At 45.6% G+C, this 16,769-nt stretch overlaps 1 protein-coding gene across 5 annotated transcripts in view; it reads left to right on the top strand.

Moving 5' to 3' along the window:
• DGKD (diacylglycerol kinase delta) overlaps positions 1 to 16,769 on the top strand; it is a 108,937-nt gene that overhangs the window by 11,115 nt on the left and 81,053 nt on the right. For all 5 annotated transcript variants that reach the window (XM_072719134.1, XM_072719137.1, XM_072719135.1 and 2 more), the window contains exons 2-3: positions 13,625 to 13,735; positions 15,417 to 15,497. In XM_072719134.1, the coding sequence (XP_072575235.1) occupies positions 13,625 to 13,735; positions 15,417 to 15,497 (192 nt within the window). The remainder of the gene's footprint in view (positions 1 to 13,624; positions 13,736 to 15,416; positions 15,498 to 16,769) is intronic.

Genomic DNA, 16,769 nt, shown 5'->3' with positions numbered 1-16,769 from the left:
TTGTATCTGGCATCTTTCCCTTAGCATCATGTTTTCAGGGTTCATCCATGTTGTGCGGGTGTCAACACTTTGTTCCTTTTTATGGCTGAATAGTGTGCCATTGTATGGATATACCACATTTTGTTTATCCCTTCATCTAATATATATTTGAATTGCTCCTATTATTTGGCTGTTTTGAATAGAGCTGCTGTGAACAAGTTATTATTTGAAAGCCTGTTTCCAATTCTTTTGGGTATTTACCCAAGGAGTGGAATTGTGGGCTAGTTCTGTGTTTACATTATTGAGGACCCTCTAAATTGTTTCTCACAATGGCCATGCACTCTTATATTTCCAACAGCACGACAGCGATGTAGGAGGTTCCAGTTTCAACACACTTGCCAACACTTGGTTGTTTTTTTCTTTTTTTAATATGTTATGGCCATCCTGGTGGGTGTGAAGCGGTATCTCCTGGTATTGATTTGCATTTCTTTGGTAACTAATAATTTTAAACATTTTTTCCTGTGCTTTTTGGCCACTTGTGTCTCTTTGGAGAAGTGTCTATTTCAATCCTTTACCCATTTTTAGGTTGGGTTATCTTTTTGTTGTTGAGTTGAGGGGTTCTTTATATATCCTGAATACTGGACCCTTATCAGATCAACAAGTTTTATCCCATTCTGTGGGGTCTCTTTTCACTGTCTTTTTTTAAAAAAAGTATTTATTTATTTTAGGGGGAGAGAATGCATGCCAGTGGGGGGAGGGGCAGAAAGAGGGAGAGGGAAAGAATCCCAGGCATACTCTGTATGGAGCCAGACAGCAGTTGATCTCATGACGCTGAGATCATGACCTGAGCAGAAACCAAGAGTAGGACACTTAACTGACTGAGCTCCCCAAGCGCCCCTCTTTTCACTGTCTTGATAGTGTTTTTTGATGCACAAAAGTTTTAAATTTTGACGAAGTCCAGTTTTATCTACGTTTTTCTTACTTATGCTTTTGGTGTCCTATTTGAAAAACCATTACTGAATCCAAGGTCATGAAGATGTACTTTAATGTTTTCTTCTAGGAGTTTTATGGTTTTAGCTCTTTTTCTGTTAATTTTTGTAGATGGTGTGAGGTAATGGTCCAGTTTCAGTCTTTTGCATTTGGATGTCCCAGCACCGTTGAAGAAAGCAATTTTTTTTCCAGTGGGATTCAGCCTCTCAAGCTACATATCCTGTGATACTTAAAATCAGCTATGAGTTTCTTAGAATTGGTTGGTAATCTTGACCATTTTGGAGTGGCCTCAGTGGAGTTCACAGAGGGATTCATAATAGCATTATTCCTGTGGATGGTTATGGGACAGTTACACATTTGAAGGGTTTGAACAGAAACAATTGTATTTCTGACTTTCTGTCATCCTAGAACTCTCCTATATTTCAAGTTGGGGGGTGTGGACTTGGTTTACTTCTTTTCATAGTTTGGGAAAATTTGAAATAAATTATTCCTCTTGTACATCTAATCCCACTTGGTCATCTTTGTATTTGAACTCTTTGATAAAGATGGATTGATACTCAGAAACTGAGCAAAAAGAAAGTTTAAGAAATTGTTCTTTATCTCTTTTCTCTATGTTTTCAGGTACTTTAAGAGGGCAAGTAAAACCCAGTTTTGTAAAACCCAATACTGAGTTAGGAGTCTGATTGTCCAAGTGTATTTTTACTGTGTACTAGTCATAATTGTCTGAGCGTATTTTTATATCTAGCCAGTATTGTGCATGAGCTGGATTTTGCTGTTTATAGAAACCCTGTAGCTTCTTCAGTCTCCATCAGCACATATGGGTACAACCATTTGGGGAAATGATTTGATGGCATGTTTGAAAAACAGGAAAGCCCATACTCTTTTTTTTTTTTTTTTTAAGATTTATTTATTTATTTATTTATTCATTCATTCATTCATTTATGAGAGACACGGAGAGAGAGAGGCAGAGACATAGGTAGAGGGAGAAGCAGGCTCCACGCAGGGAGCCTGATGTGGGACTCGATCCTGGCACTCTGGGATCACGCCCTGAGCCAAAGGCAGACACTCAACCGCTGAGCCACCCAGGCGTCCCAAAAGTCCATACTCTTGACTCAGTAATTCCACTGGTGGGATCATATGCTGAGGAAATAATCTTAAATATGAAAAAATACGATGACATTATGTTCATTGCAGCATTAAATATAAAAATGCAAACTCTAAGACACTCCAGTGGAACAACTCAGTGGATTAATGACCAGAGCTGACATAGCTCTTTCATGCTGGCATCAGGCACCATGCACGGGTGGTCTTAATTCACTTTCATGAGTGCGCGGATGTTGCCATGAGGTGGCTGAGTGCCCAGGCCACACAACTGGGAAGTGGCAGAGGGAGTTACTGCTCTCTGTGCCTGCTGCAGCCATTTCGGTGACTGAGGAAGGCAGTAATGTGGACAGTACTTTGTGATGTTGGGGAAACAGAGAGGCAGTGTGTACAGAATGCCATTCAGCTGTGTGCAAAACACCGTGCATAGGAAGTAAGACGAGGAAAGTTTCCAAACTGATGTCAGGGATTGTGCCCTGATACCAGGGGTGGTACAATTTGGATTATTATTATTTTTTTTAATTTGGATTATTCTTATTTCTACTTTTATGAATTTTCTTTTTCTTTTTTTGAAGATTTTATTTATTCATGAGAGAGACACACAGAGAGCGAAAGTGAGAGAAAGGCAGAGACACAGGCAGAGGGAGAAGCAGGCTCCATGCAGGGAGCCCGACGTGGGACTCAATCCTGAGTCTCCAGGATCAGGCCCTGGGCTGAAGGTGGCACCAAACTGCTGAGCCACCCGGGCTGCCTTACTTTTCTGAATTTTCTAAAATAAACATTATTATATGCTAAAGAAAACAAAAACAAAAGCTTAACATGCTATCCTTCAATTGAGGATTCCTGATATGGATAGTATAGGATGCGGTGCTCTGGTAGTAGAAGATGCAGAAGTCTGCCCTTAGTCTGTTCTCTGGAATGTTCTGAAACAGTTCCAACTGTCAGATCAAAACAGAGGAAGTTTAAGGAGCCAGATATACAAAAGGGCATCACTTGTAAAAACATAGGATTTAAACTTCATAGTATCCTAATAAATGAATACATTACATGCAGTATCTTAGTTATGTTCCCCTTGTTTAAATGTTTAACTCCTGTGTTGAAAATAATGCTAAATTTATCTAAGCAGAGTTCAAGGTCTTGATATAAATAAGATACACTTTTTTTGGAAAGATATATTTTAGCCTGACGCTGAAACTATTGCATACATGAAATGCTGTCAGTTTCTTAGATTTGCTCATAATTATTTCAGTGCCCTTAAGCATTTGAAAGGATGAACCGGAAATAGGCTACAGAGAAACAAAACCCCAAAACCAGATCTGGTCACAATATATTTAGAAAAGCGAGTTATTAAATAATTTGTATATTACATAACCCCACTTTTCTGTTTTATTTACGCACTGAGAACACACTGGAAGGATGTTATCGCAGGATGTCAGTGGCAGGTGTTAGCAGTGGCTGGACTGAGTGTTCTCAAGTGAAGAAAAAGCACTTCCCGTAAGCACGGCAGCCCAGAGGCTGCTGCTTAATACAGGACTTTATTTCTGTCTTCTGTCTGAAAACGGGCAAGGGGGCAGTAGAACCCAGGGAGGAGGCGTTTGAGTACTGGTGGTTATGACACTGCTTTGCAGTGCATGTGAGCTGCTTTCCCTGGGCATTTCCCGCTCTGGGCAGTCCCCCCTGGGGTGGGATTGGCAGGTCAGGAACGGGGGTGTAGGGCAGTAAGCTGCCTTTAGCCACAGTGGTAGCAGCTCTGGGCCTTGCATTGAGGCCTCTGGTGTGTTTCATTCACTTTTGAGTTTCCAGGGCACCCTGCCTGTACCTCTGATGGAAATTTCCAAATGTACACAAAAATAGGCAGAGGAGTTTTCATCAGTCACCCAGTCTAAACAGTCATCAACATTGTGTCTTTCTTGTTTCCTCTATCCCCAGCCCCAAGTCCCACTTTCTTCTTAGTATTCAAAGCGAATTCCTATGATACCTTTTACTTTGTAAAAGTATCCCTCTATCACTGCACAATTTCCTTAAGGGTCAAGGGTCCTGTCTCTTTCATCATCATATTCCCAGCCACACTTGCACTTAAGTGTTCGATAAATATTTGTTGAAACCCAGAGTGCGTTTCACTCCGCAGGTCCGTGGGGAGATGGATCGCGCTCTGTAGGCTCCCAGCAGCCGGGTGAGGCTCTGGTGCCTTGACTGCACCACAGTGTGCATGTACTTGGAAGTCACTCCTGCTGCCCGCTGTTGGGTTCGCCCACGTGGTGGGCAGTGCACATCTGTCCCTGTGTTCACCCCAGAGAAGTGGGGGAGTAGTTTTGACTGTGGCTTTAGTCTCACTTGTAAGAACAAACAAAGAAAACATGTGTCACACACATCACCTGTTCTTCATGTTTTCACTTGATGTCGAAATGTGGAAAAAGTTGATGTCAGACAGACTTGGGTTTGAACCCCACGTCTGTCCCTTCTCTGTGGACATAGGTCCTCTCTGGATCTCAGTTTCTTCATAAAGGAAATGGGATAGGAATTCATTACAGTGGTGAAGATTATATGAGATCCTAACACTATCCTTTTCTGCTGCAGAGTGGGCCCTGTGCAAACACGGACTCTTGTCTTCTCCCTGCCTGTGTGTGTGAATAATGGGAATATGCAGTGTCTCTCTGAGGCGGCTTGTTGTGTAGATGAAGTGGGATCATCTGTGGGAGCCCTTAGCTGGGGGCTGTCCTGTGTGCTGCGCCTGGCTGTGACCTCCCTTCCGTGGGAGTCCTTTTACAGTTTTGTACCTTCCAGGGGGCTGATTTCCTTCCCTGTCTGGTCTGCTCTGTCCCTCCCCCACCCAGAGGGAACCATTCAGCCATTTTTACTACTTTATTTGGTTAATTCTTCCATTGTTCCTGTTTGAAAATTTAAAAATAATATATGCACATAGTTGCTTTTGAGTTTTATCTCTGTCTGCACACACATACACACACACACACACACAAATACCCTCTTTACACAAGAGGTAGCATGCTCCATACATGTTCTGCACCTTTCTTTTTTTCACTTAATAGAGTCCAGAGATCATTCCATAGCTGTATAAAGATCTTCCTCATTCTTTCACAATCATAAGTAGTCTGTTTTTTTTTTTAAACATACCATAGCTTATTCAACTGCTTGCATCATTTTCAGTCTTTTGCTGTAATATTTTGCAGCAGATAGCCTTGTACAGACTTCATTTTATGCTCCTCGCCAGAGTATCTATGGGTGGGCTTCTTGGAGTAGATGTGCAGGGTAAAAGGGTAGATGCATGGGTTTGCTAGGTTTTGGCAGGTCCCCGTCCTCAGGGCTCACCTCATGTCCCATTGTATTAGTGGTGTTGAAAAAGTACCAGTTTCCTCAGGGCCTCAACCACAGTGCCTGTTTGTTTTTTTCTGTCAATCTAATGATGATAATATATTTTAGTTTAGTATTTCTTTTTTAAATGAGGTAGCTTGAGTGTTTTTAAGGACCATTTCTATTTACTTTTTTTGGGAATGGATTCTTTTATTTTTTGCTCATTTTCCTACCAGATATTAGTTTGTTCTCAAATTTTAGAAGCTCTTACAGATAGGGAGATTAGCCCTTTATGATATTTTGCAGAAAGTTTCCTCAGAATGTGCTGTGCTTGGGTGCTGGGGTGATTGAGATCACTAATACAGCCTCAGCCCTTAGGATCCCTTGATCTGGCCAGGGAGTCAGCCACATGATAGAGGGTCATAGATTTGTAAAGCATTGACAGCTGGCTCTGCCTGGGGAGTTGGAAAGGCTCCTGGAGGTGGTGGCATTTGAGTTGGGTCTCAGGCATAGGAGTTTTCTGTCCATAGTAAGATTCCAGGTAGAGGAAAGATCTCTCCAAAAGCAGAGGCTAGAAAGGAGTCAGTGTGTTTGGGTCAGATGGTTCTGGAGCTGAGGTAGTAGACCCTGGGATGCATGTGAGAGGGGCCTGTCCCGGTTGGAAGGAACCCTGAAGGCCACAGTTGGCTTTCCTCCAAGATGCAGGAAAGCAAGGGGATGTTTGTGAGTGGGCCCCAGCACTTTGCTTAGGGCAGGGTGCCTATTCAGCTCCTCAGGGGAACTTTTAAACTCTGTGGCTCCCTGGGCACCTGTTGGGGGGGCGGTTGGCAGTTTCACAATGTGCTAGGTGATGCTCCTGGCAGTGCGAGTTGAGTGCCAGCGGAGGACTGGCTGCAGGTTGGAGGGAGCATGGTGGAGAATGAAGGACCCAGGTTCCCTGACTTCAGTGTGGGGCTCTGGTCAGAAATTCACATTCTCAGGATTAAGGAGTAGTGGATCACTGTTACAAGTGTTCCAGGGGTTCTGGTGCTGGTGGTCTGGGTCACCCTTGGGAGACACTGAGGCGGGAGACAGAATAATTTAAGCCCAAGGTGGGGATCTGAACTAAGCTGATGGCAGAGGGCCTGAAGATGGAGCAGAATCTCGAGTGACTTTAAAGTGAAGTCCACCCTGGTAACAACCGGTTAGGAATGGGGGACTGAAGGTGGAATGTGTGGCGGGAGTTGAAGCCACATGTGTTCTCACACATTAGTAAAGCAACTTCCTTGCTTCCTTGGTCCTGGCAGGACATTCATGTAGGTTTCTGTGACCAAGTCTGAACCATGTGGCCAGGGTTGGGAAAGTGTGATCAGTGTTGTGATGTTGGCCACACGTGGTACAACCAGCCCACTCAGAATTGAGAGTGCCTTAGCAAAGAGGTGGGGGAGTCAGTCGGATCATACATGGTCATTGGAGGGCCCTCAGATTTAGGGAAAGTGGGTGTGAACTCCAAATGAAGGGCAGGTCAAGGAGCAGCTCTTTTGGGGAATTTGGGCATTACACTTTGGGGATAGGTCAAGGAGCAGCTCTTTTGGGGAATTTGGGCATTACACTTTGGGGACATTTTTTGGCTTTTCTGCTTTGGTCCTGCCTCATATTAGTGGAACAGGAATGGGACATCTCCCTAACAGCAGAACCTCTTGTGACATAGGGGCTTTGGGACATGGCTGCTTTCAGTCTTGCAGGGTAGTGACAAAGGGGAAGTTGGGTTCTCTTGATTGGTAAGAAAAGAATGGCTGTCCTTTATTCGTGAGTTAGCATTTTGGGGGTCTTTAGGGGAAAAAAATTCATGTGGGGCACCTCTGTGTTGGATTGGTGGCACCAGATACAGTATCTGGCTCTTCAGAGTTGAGAGGAATCCTCCAGCACAGCAGTAACCCACGTGTGCCTCTGGTCTCTTGCTCCTGCTGGTTGTTGGTGCTGTGGAGACACTAATATGTGTGATGTTTGGTTGTGGCCTGAGGTGTGCGGACTTCTCAGCTTCTCATAGGATGGGGTAAGACCAGGTGGTGATAGGTAAGGGAGTTGTAGGTAAGCTGCAGGTAGTTCTGAATCAGGATGAATTGGGAGGAATTTGTGGGTGATGTTTTGAACTGATGGAAGAAGCTACCCTTGCTTAATTTATTTAAATCAGTTATCAGTAGATTTTTATGATTCATTTTGCCAACATATTTTTGGCCTTCTGTCTAGACCCTAGGTTTAAATTCTGGGTCTTTTTACTAGTTGTGTGGCCTTGAGTGACTTAACTTAATTCTTCGGACCCTCAGTTCCCTAATCTGTAAAATGGGAGTATTACTTCATAACTCCGAAGTTGATGGAAGGTTAAAAGATAAAAATGCCTCATATGTATGTAGTAGATGTGATGGGTACTCAGTAAGCATTTACAGTAACCTCGGGCAGCCCCGTGGCGCAGCGGTTTGGCGCCGCCTGCAGCCTGGGGTGTGATCCTGGAGACCTGGGATCGAGTCCCACATCGGGCTCCCTGCATGGAGCCTGCTTCTCCCTTTGCCTGTGTCTCTGCCTCTCTCTCTCTCTGTGTCTATGAATAAATAAATAAAATCTTAAAAAAAAATACAGTAACCTCTGGGTCTTTGGCTATGTCCTACATGCCTGCCTTCTGTGAGCAAACCATACTGTTTATGGTATTCATGTACTATAAACCATAGAAGGTTCAAGATGAGAGTAAAGGGGGCCTCATATGTCTTTGTGGTCCTTTATTAGCTGTTTAACCGTGGGCAGGTTTCTCAGTCTCTCAGTGCTGGGTTTTCTTATTTGTCAGTTGGAATATTAGCACGTATTTGTCCTATTAAGGCAAGCAGATGTAAAAATGCTCATGAAAATTTCAAGTTATATGCAAATTTAAGGTCATAAGTTTTACCAGCTTTTTTTTTTCCTCAGAAACATTTTAATAATTCTTTTGTGCATTAACTTTTATGCTAATATCCCCACTTTTTTGGAACTTGGTGAGTTTGGATGATGTGGACTAATGTAATAAGGCTTATGCAGGTTTTTGTTGAAGGACAAGCAGATCGCCGATGTGAACACTGGGCTAGGTTTTCACTTCTGTCTTCTCCTGTATCTTCCTCCCACCCCGTTATTTCCTGGCCTGTGTGCAGCCCCTAGCCCTGTCCGCTGGGGTAGGCAGGCCGGCCGTCAGGAACACGTGCAAATTCTCACACACCAGACACTCCTGGCACCAGCAGAGCTCTGAGATTTTACTTCTATCCCTTTATTGACTAGCTTTGTTTCCCCTTTCTTTTCACATACTGCATAACACACACATAAATGCCAATGCGGCAGAAATGTGCATAATAAACTGCATGTGTGAATCCAGCAGAGCATCAGGATGTCACCTCCAGCGAGCCGTCCTGTCCAGCCCATTGCCCTTCAGCATCTCCTAGTCACCATTGGACTTACTCTGGTTCATGCCTCCTTCCAGTTTTCCATTTAGTAGTTTCTATTTCCTGTTACTCTTCTGTAGGCCTTCTTAGAATGCTCTGGATGCTGGCTCTGGCCGTTGGCAGTATTGCGTGTATCATCTCCCAAACCGTGGCTTCCCTTTTCCCTTTCTTTGTAAGGTATCTTCGATCAACAGTTCTCAGTTGGAATATAGTAGGCTTTAGCAGTTTTATGGATTGTGTTTAGTACTTTTTCAATCCTATTTAAGACCCGTGCCCGCCAGTTCCAAGATTATAAGGCAATTCTCCTATATTGTCTGATGAACCTTTTAAAATTCTGCCTTTTGCATTGCGTCGGTAGCGCACTTGGAGCTGGCTTGTGTCTGTGGTGTGTGAGGTGGGGGGCCTTAAGGGCATCTTTGCCCTCAGATAACCTGTTGTGTTAGGCCCGGCCACTGACTGGTCCCTCCTCGTCACCAGCTGGAGAAGCTGCTGCTGTCACACGTCATGCTTTCACATCTGTAAGCAGCTATTTCTGGGCTGTCCTGAGCCCCAAATGCTGCTTCTTGTCATTTTCTTTAAGGAATGGTCCAGGACAGGTACGGATGCTTTGTTGTAGGATATTCTTTGAAGCGCTGTTGATAGTACTGAGCGAGAAGCATCCCATATGTTCCAGCTGCGCGGGTGAGTTGAGTGACACAGGCACCTCGGTACACGGAAAAACTCTGTGGCCGACAAAGATATATTCACTGATAGGGAAGGGTGTTGACATGTATCATGACAGAAAAAATAGGAACTTAAAGGATGGTACGTGCACTATGATTCTATGTTTATAGAAAGTTAAGAAACATGCAGGTTAAAAAAGACCCGCCTCCCATCTTTGCTTCCTTCCATTCCGGTCACATTTGGTGCTCTGTGCTCTGGCTTCACCCTGGCACGTCCTCTTCGGATTCCTCCCAGTTGGCAGCATCAGTGTGGCCGCCTGGGTGCTTCCTCCTCACCCCTGGCCTTGTGCCTACTTTCTCCTTTCCTCCTTTGGGTTCCCGCCTCTCTGTACCTGAGCTTGGTGTCCCGGGGTTCCTGGTTCCCTGTGCCTCTCTCCTTCGCTCCTTTTCCATAGAGACCGTACCAAGGTGTCTCCCCTGTTAAACCTTCTCTCACAGCCTGACCTCCTGTCTGCTGCTGTCTCTGCTCAGCTCCCCCGGCACCCTTGAGGACCTCACGGGCATGTCCCAAATGAAGCTCCCAGCCTCCCCCGTGAAACCAGAGTCCTCCTCGCCTCCATCTGTGGTGGTGGTCTTCCTGAGCACGCTCATGTCTGTGCCCCTCTCTCCCAGAGGCTCAGTGCTCCTGGCCGCCCTCTCACAAGAGTTTCTGAAGTGTTCTTTGTGCCTCCGGGTTTCCCTCTCCCTTTCATCCAGACTGTGGCCAAAACCATCTTTCCAAAGTGTACATGAGGGCCTGAGACCCACAGGCCTGGCTGTCAGTGATCTGGGCGGGTTTGACCAAGGCTCGAGGGGCCTGCTCTTTCCTTTTCCTGCCCACTGGTTTGAAGCCTTTCTCTCCCCCCGCCAAAGATTTTATTTTTTTACTTGAGAGAGAGCGAGCGCGCGCACACACAGGCTGGAGGGGCAGGGAGAGAGAATCTTAAGCACACTCTGCGCTGAGCACAGAGCCTGTGTGCAGGGCTCGATCCCACATCACTGAGATCACGACCGGAGACGAAACCAAGAGTCGGGTGCTTGACCAGCTGCGTCACCCAGGCGCCCCTCGTTTGAAGCCTTTTTAAGGGCATTTCCAGAGCTACCTTCCTCAGTCCTTTGTTTCTGAGCAGGATGACTTAGAAACTTGAGCTTCCCCCACAACAGGTGCCCAGTCTCGCCCGTGGGCCAGGTGCTCTCTGTGCTCACCGTGGGTGGCTGTGGCACCCAGAGCCACGCTTAGGCTCAGGCTGAAGACTGCCTGCCGGTTTTGTCCCTGGAGTCCAGGTTGGGGATTTACTTCCTCTCTGGAGGTGGCTGTGGGGCTCACTTTGCCGCTCTGATTCTCGGTGCCTGCACGGGTTTCCAGTCTCTTCTTTCTTGTTCCCCATGGTAATGAAGGTGCCCTGGATTGCTTGAAGGACAGAGTGGGCCCTTTGGTTTGTGCAGAGAACTTGACAAAATGGTTCTAAGAGCCTGGCCGTCCAGCCCGTCCTGATCGAGCTGTGCTTGAGTCTGGGTTTTTGACTTCTGGTTCTCTGCTCCATTGGGCATGAGGAGGAGCCCTGCCAGCTGAGCAGTGTTTCCTGTGGGTGCCATTTACAAGCTGCCAAATGCAAAACACAGCAGATTATTCAGGGGTGTTATTTTCTTGACCACTTTTAGTTCATTGCTTTTGACTGAGTGTTTAAAAATATTCTGCAGCATATCTATAGTATTCTTGAGCAGCGAATCAGGAGAAGAAACGCAGTTTCTGAGAAAGCTTCAAAGAAATGCTGGTCTTTATCTTTCCCCCAGCCTTTTCCGCTGAAACCCACCAGAGTCTTTTTCTGAGTGCTCTTGTTCTATAAATAGAACAGCGGCCCTCCTTGGGTAGCCCAAGATCGCAGCTCTCATCCGCTTTCTGAAAGATTTGTGTGTGTGTGGTGGAGTGGATTGTGTCTTAATTTTGCTTTTCTTTTATGTGTGAGATGTGTGGCGGGAGATGCAAGAAAAAATACTCTAGCGTTTATCCTTTAAAGATACTTATTTTAACTTTTCTGGGTCTGGGCTTGTTGGTTTTGTTGTCTTCTTTTTTTTGGTTTCTTTTGTTTTTAAATTTGCATTTAGGAAAGAGATGGAAGTGGTGACTTCCCCTGCAGAGGTAAGGAAGACGCGTGGGGGCGAGGAGAGGTGCCTTCGTCTGTGAGCAAGTCCTGTGAGGTCAAGGAGGAGGCTGTCCTGGAGCACAGCCCTGGTGCCCGTGGTCCACATCGCTGTGCGCACACGGGCGTGCTCTGGGTCTCTGAGGAGCACGTTGACACAAGTGTCCGTGTGTACTTGGCTCTGAAAAGAATGTTAGGAAGCAGCCTGGTAGTCCTGTATTGGGGATGGTTTCTCCCTGCAGCTGCTGCCATCAGAGGTGGGCCTTGCTCTCGCCTTGGATCGGCCCCTGGTTCAGCACGTTCCCACTCCTCAGAAGAGCCAGCACCTTCGTTTAGTTAACGATGGCAGATTCAGATTCTGGGACGGTGGTTGGCGTGTCTGTTCCGTTGTTCTTTGGGTGACGTTGTATTCTTGTCTCTCCTGCTGGCACTCTTTAATTACCTGGGAGGGCCGGCGGGTGATGTCCTCAGAAGGAAAGGCCAAGGCATGTGCCACAGAATGAGGAGGGAGATCCCTCAGGAGTTTGCCTCTGGGAGTTGGAGCACGTTGCTCTTCAGACTGCGAGGCCGGCCTGACCTGGCGCCTGGTCACGGGCTGGCACGTGTGGCTCCCCCTGCCCAGGGAGCTCACGGAGAGGATGTCCTGTGGCGGGGATAAGGCGGAGAGCAGCCGTGTGCCTTCCCAGGACCCCCGGGCACTGTGCTGCTCCGGTGGGGGTCCTGGTGCGTGGCCCCGTGTTGGTGGTGCGTACGGGACGGGGGGCTTGCTTTGGTGTTCTTCTCGGGGGCAGGGGGGGTTAACAGCATCCCGAGTGCCCTCCCTCTGTTTGGAGTTGGCCGATGGAGGGACCAGACCGCGCTGGTGTTCTGCTCTTGTCTTCTGACGTGTTTAGGTTACATGGGGTGTCTGGTTTCATCTTCTGTTGTCCTGAGTGGCCACAGGTACTCAAGTGCTTCGAATAGATACTTTCTTTAAAAGGTTAAAGTGCAAAGCTATACAGGATTAGGTAATTCATCCAAACTTGTCTGAGCCAGTATTTGTGTACTTGAGCAGAGTTTTTGTGCATTCTGCTGGATTCCATGGTGAGACTCCATGTAGAACGGCCGTTTCTGTTAGCTGGGGAAAACCAGGTATGCCCATGCGGAGAGCCACGCTTGTTGTTTATTCATTTTGCCCGTTAGTGGCTCCCAGTGGTTCAGAACTCTAATGATCAAGTAGTTCTCTGAGCATATAACTTCTAAGTGGCCGCAGGGCTCCCTTGTCCTATTAGACCAGCCCCCGGGGGCAGCACAAGAGGGGAATCAGCTCCAGAAAAAGCCCTATTCTTGGCTTTAATTGAGCCAAGGTAAGTGGCCTGCTGTCCACCTTGTTTGTTAAGGGAACTCCAGTTTCATGGTGGACTGATGAGGTTTACAGGATGAGAGGAGTTTTAGTGACTTTGGTTGTGGCACTTCCCTTGATGGTGTGGGCAGAGGCACATGCCTAGCTTGTGAATGGGGGTGAGGGTTGAGTGGGGCGCAGGCCTTGATCTGTGCTGAACCCCACAGCAACCTACGTCGACAATTTTGGCAACAGGATCCTGAGAAATGGCAGGAGGCCAGAGAACACGGAGACAAGGCCAAGAATAGCTGAAGAATACCAAATGCTGAAGTTGGAGAATGCTCTGGCCCCTTGCTGCTTACTGTGGCCCTGCGAGTTTTCATGTTCCCTCCTGCTGATCCCCTGGGTATGGCCAGGCACACCTTGGGCCCAGGGCACCCTCAGCCCTCAGGCATGCCATCGGCCCTCGGAGAATTGTGTAGCCCTTGCAGGCAGTGCGCTCGGCCTGTCCATAAGCCAGGGTCTAGGGAGAATGCGAGAAGTACTTCAGTTAGGTTCCCGGCCCGTCGGCGTGCAGTTCCGCGGGACAGGTTCGAGGGCACCGTGCAGACGCTTGCTCATGAATCGTTTCTGTGCTTTCAGACTGTCATCAAAGAGGGGATGCTGACCAAACAGAACAATTCATTCCAGCGATCAAAAAGGAGATACTTTAAGCTGCGGGGGCGAACGCTGTACTATGCAAAAACCGCAAAGGTGAGGTGCAGTGGAGACCACCTGAGAACAGACTCAGGAGGAGCTGTGGGGTGAGGTGACGACGGGACAGGTTCCATGCCTAGTCCACATCCTGGGACAGACTTCTACTGCTAGGATCTGTTCTTTCTAGTGGGCTTGCTAATGCTCTGGAGTGTTAGCTTTAGTTTGTCTCAGAGCACTTTGGTTTCTTATAAATGTTTGTTGACTTCGACTCACTTTCTTTTTCTTCAGTGTCCTATGTCACCAGTGGGAAAGGGGGGAAGTCTCACAGAAATAACCAAATTACGGTTAGAGATCTTTCTCTGGGGTGAGTGGGGGGGAGAGTGTCGCAGGCTTATAAATCTTATTATGGGCTAAAATATATATTTTTTTTCTTTAAAAGCACTTTATTGAGTTATAATTGGCAAGCAAAAAGCTATAAATATTTAGTGTGTACAACTTAATGAGTTTGGAGATAAGTAGTACATAGCTGAGAAACTAATCGAAGCTGTTTTTGGAGCGTATTGGGCTTGTTGGTGTGTGAACAGGACTGTGACATTCTGTCTCGAGGCCCCTAGCCGAGCTCCTCCTTCCTCTGTGCTGGCCTGTGTGTAAGCTTTGCAGCGAGTCACCGGGCAGCTCTAGTGGAAGACAGGGAGCCAGCGAAAGCCACTCAGTTACCGTTGTGTTTAAATGAATGTGGTGTGTTGGCAAAACTAGCTCTTGGTATTTTGAATACCACTGTTGTCAATACTGATATTTTGGTATTAAAATGTCAGTGATTCAGATTCCAGATTTTTTTGAGATGTATCCCTAGAGAGTGCATTAAACTTTGAAATTGAACAGAGCGACTTGTTTAGAGAGGGTTCTGACCACATCCCTCATTAAAAAAAAAAAAAAAAGGCAACAGATTGCTTATAGTTATTTTAGTTCTGTGTGTGTGTGTGGGGGGGGGCACGGGGTAGGAGGTTCATTACTTAAAAGGCTGAGTCTCTTTTCTAAGTCATTAGTATTTCCTCCAGGGATTCCCAACGGAGTCTTCTTAGAGGGCACAGTAAGGTAAACAGGAGATGCGGACTGTGCCGAGGGGATTTGGGGGAGAGTGGAGAGGAAAATAGGTTGGGAGGAAAGTCCCAGGTGTAATTCCCAGTCCTCCTTCTGGAGCTTGGCTGTCTGTCTCTTCAGGTCTAGATTCTTTCTGCTCTGTTCCCTCCTTTTTTTTTTCCCCATGGCCAGATCCCTTCTATTTGGGTTGGTCTCTCTTCCTAGGATCATTTATTTTAGCCAGGATCTTTCCCTTTAAGTGTGCTAGCTGGAAGGACAGAAGATCCATAATTTGGAGCCCTGCTCCCTGAGGTGGACTCTGTGTGAGAGCATATATCACATGTAAAAGTGAAATGCTGATTACAAGAAATAAATACAGAAATCCCAGGGATGTTTTGTTTTGTTGTTCTCCATGAATGCAATCGCTAATGAATGCCTGGCTTAAAAAACACCTGGAGCTCTACCTCTGAGCTCTGTGCTCTTCATTAGGAGCAGGTAGGGTGGACGCAGTCAGTATTCGTGTAGTTACCAAGTGTTCAAGGTTCAAGGCACTGGGGTATTTGTGGGCACTTGGCTGGGGTCGAGGGAGAGTGGGGGGCACTGCTCGGCCGGGGTGCCTTGGCCCCACACTGACTACAGCGCCTGTGTTTCTCTCCAGTCGATCATATTTGATGAGGTGGACCTGACAGATGCCAGCGTGGCTGAATCCAGCACCAAGAACGTCAACAACAGTTTCACGGTAAGACTCTGGACCACACCTTGATCCCTCACCACACTTTGCTTTCCTTTTTAATTTGGACAAGTGTGTATGAGCAGTTCAGACTTCTTTTTTTCTGATTGGAATGCTTCCTGGCAAATTTTGAATTTAATGTTGAAAATAATAGAGTGGTTGGAGAAAAAAAATGAGAATTTGGCCCATGTAAGCTCAAAAGAACAAGAGTGGGTTCAAGTGAGTTTTTTGAACATGTTGTTTACATTTCTCTAACAGTTTTTCACAGAGGTTTGTTTTTTATGATTATTATAGAAAATTTGGAAAACACAGGAAAATACGTTGAAGCAACTAAACAACCATAATACAGTGACCTCAAAACATATGCTGTTTATGTTTTGGTATATTCCTTTTTTTCTTTACTTTTAAACTGTTCCCCTCCCTACCTCCAAATTTACAAAAGTTACATTGTACTCTGCAAAAGTTCCCAGTGCCTAAAATCATGCCACCTCACCACTCAGAGGTAGCTAAACTGCACACTCGAGAGTGTTCATCTTTATTTCTAAATACCTGTGCCTTCCCCCACATACCCCATGACATTATTATGATCCTTTTATCCTTTTTATTTCCTCTTGACAAATTATGTTGGACATTTTTCCATGTCGATTGATCGAAATGTTCCTCATATGTTTTAATGGCTATATAGATAGCATTTCTGGTATGACTACAATTTTGGTTTCAGGGGCTGACTTTAAAATCTATCTGTATAGAGTGTGACTCTAATGGCAGGAATGGAATATTTAAAAGTATGTTTCTCTGTATTATTAAGCTAGACAATCTAGAAGTAAAGTGTGATCCCTGATTTTTTTTTTCCCCTCAATTCTTTTATAATGCAACATGGTCAATGGGGATAGTTTTCTTTACATTTAAGTTCTGACATTTTGGGTTAGTGTTAGTTTCAGATACTTTCAGATACTTTTTATCTTATTTATGGGCTGATAAATAAGTGATGTGGCTGATGCAAATGGGATTTTTCTTTCCTCCATTTAAACTTATTTTGTTTTGATAAAACTAACTGCTTTTGGTTTTGGTTTGTGGCATATCGAATTAGTCAGGCTTTCTTGGTGGTCTCTCTTATTTTTTCCTTCATTTTACTTGGAATATTTTTATTTTTACTCTGTTAGTTTTACTGTTTACTTACTGGCTGAGGAGAAACTTCTAAAACTGTAAGTGGATTATTCTGTGATTTGTGGCTTTTAGAGTTTTTTTTTTTTTTTTTTTTTAAAGATTTTATTCATTTAT

This window comes from Vulpes vulpes, chromosome 9, assembly GCF_048418805.1.
Source record: "Vulpes vulpes isolate BD-2025 chromosome 9, VulVul3, whole genome shotgun sequence".
Taxonomy (NCBI): Eukaryota; Metazoa; Chordata; class Mammalia; order Carnivora; family Canidae; genus Vulpes; species Vulpes vulpes.
This window is presented reverse-complemented; position numbering and strand designations above follow the sequence as displayed.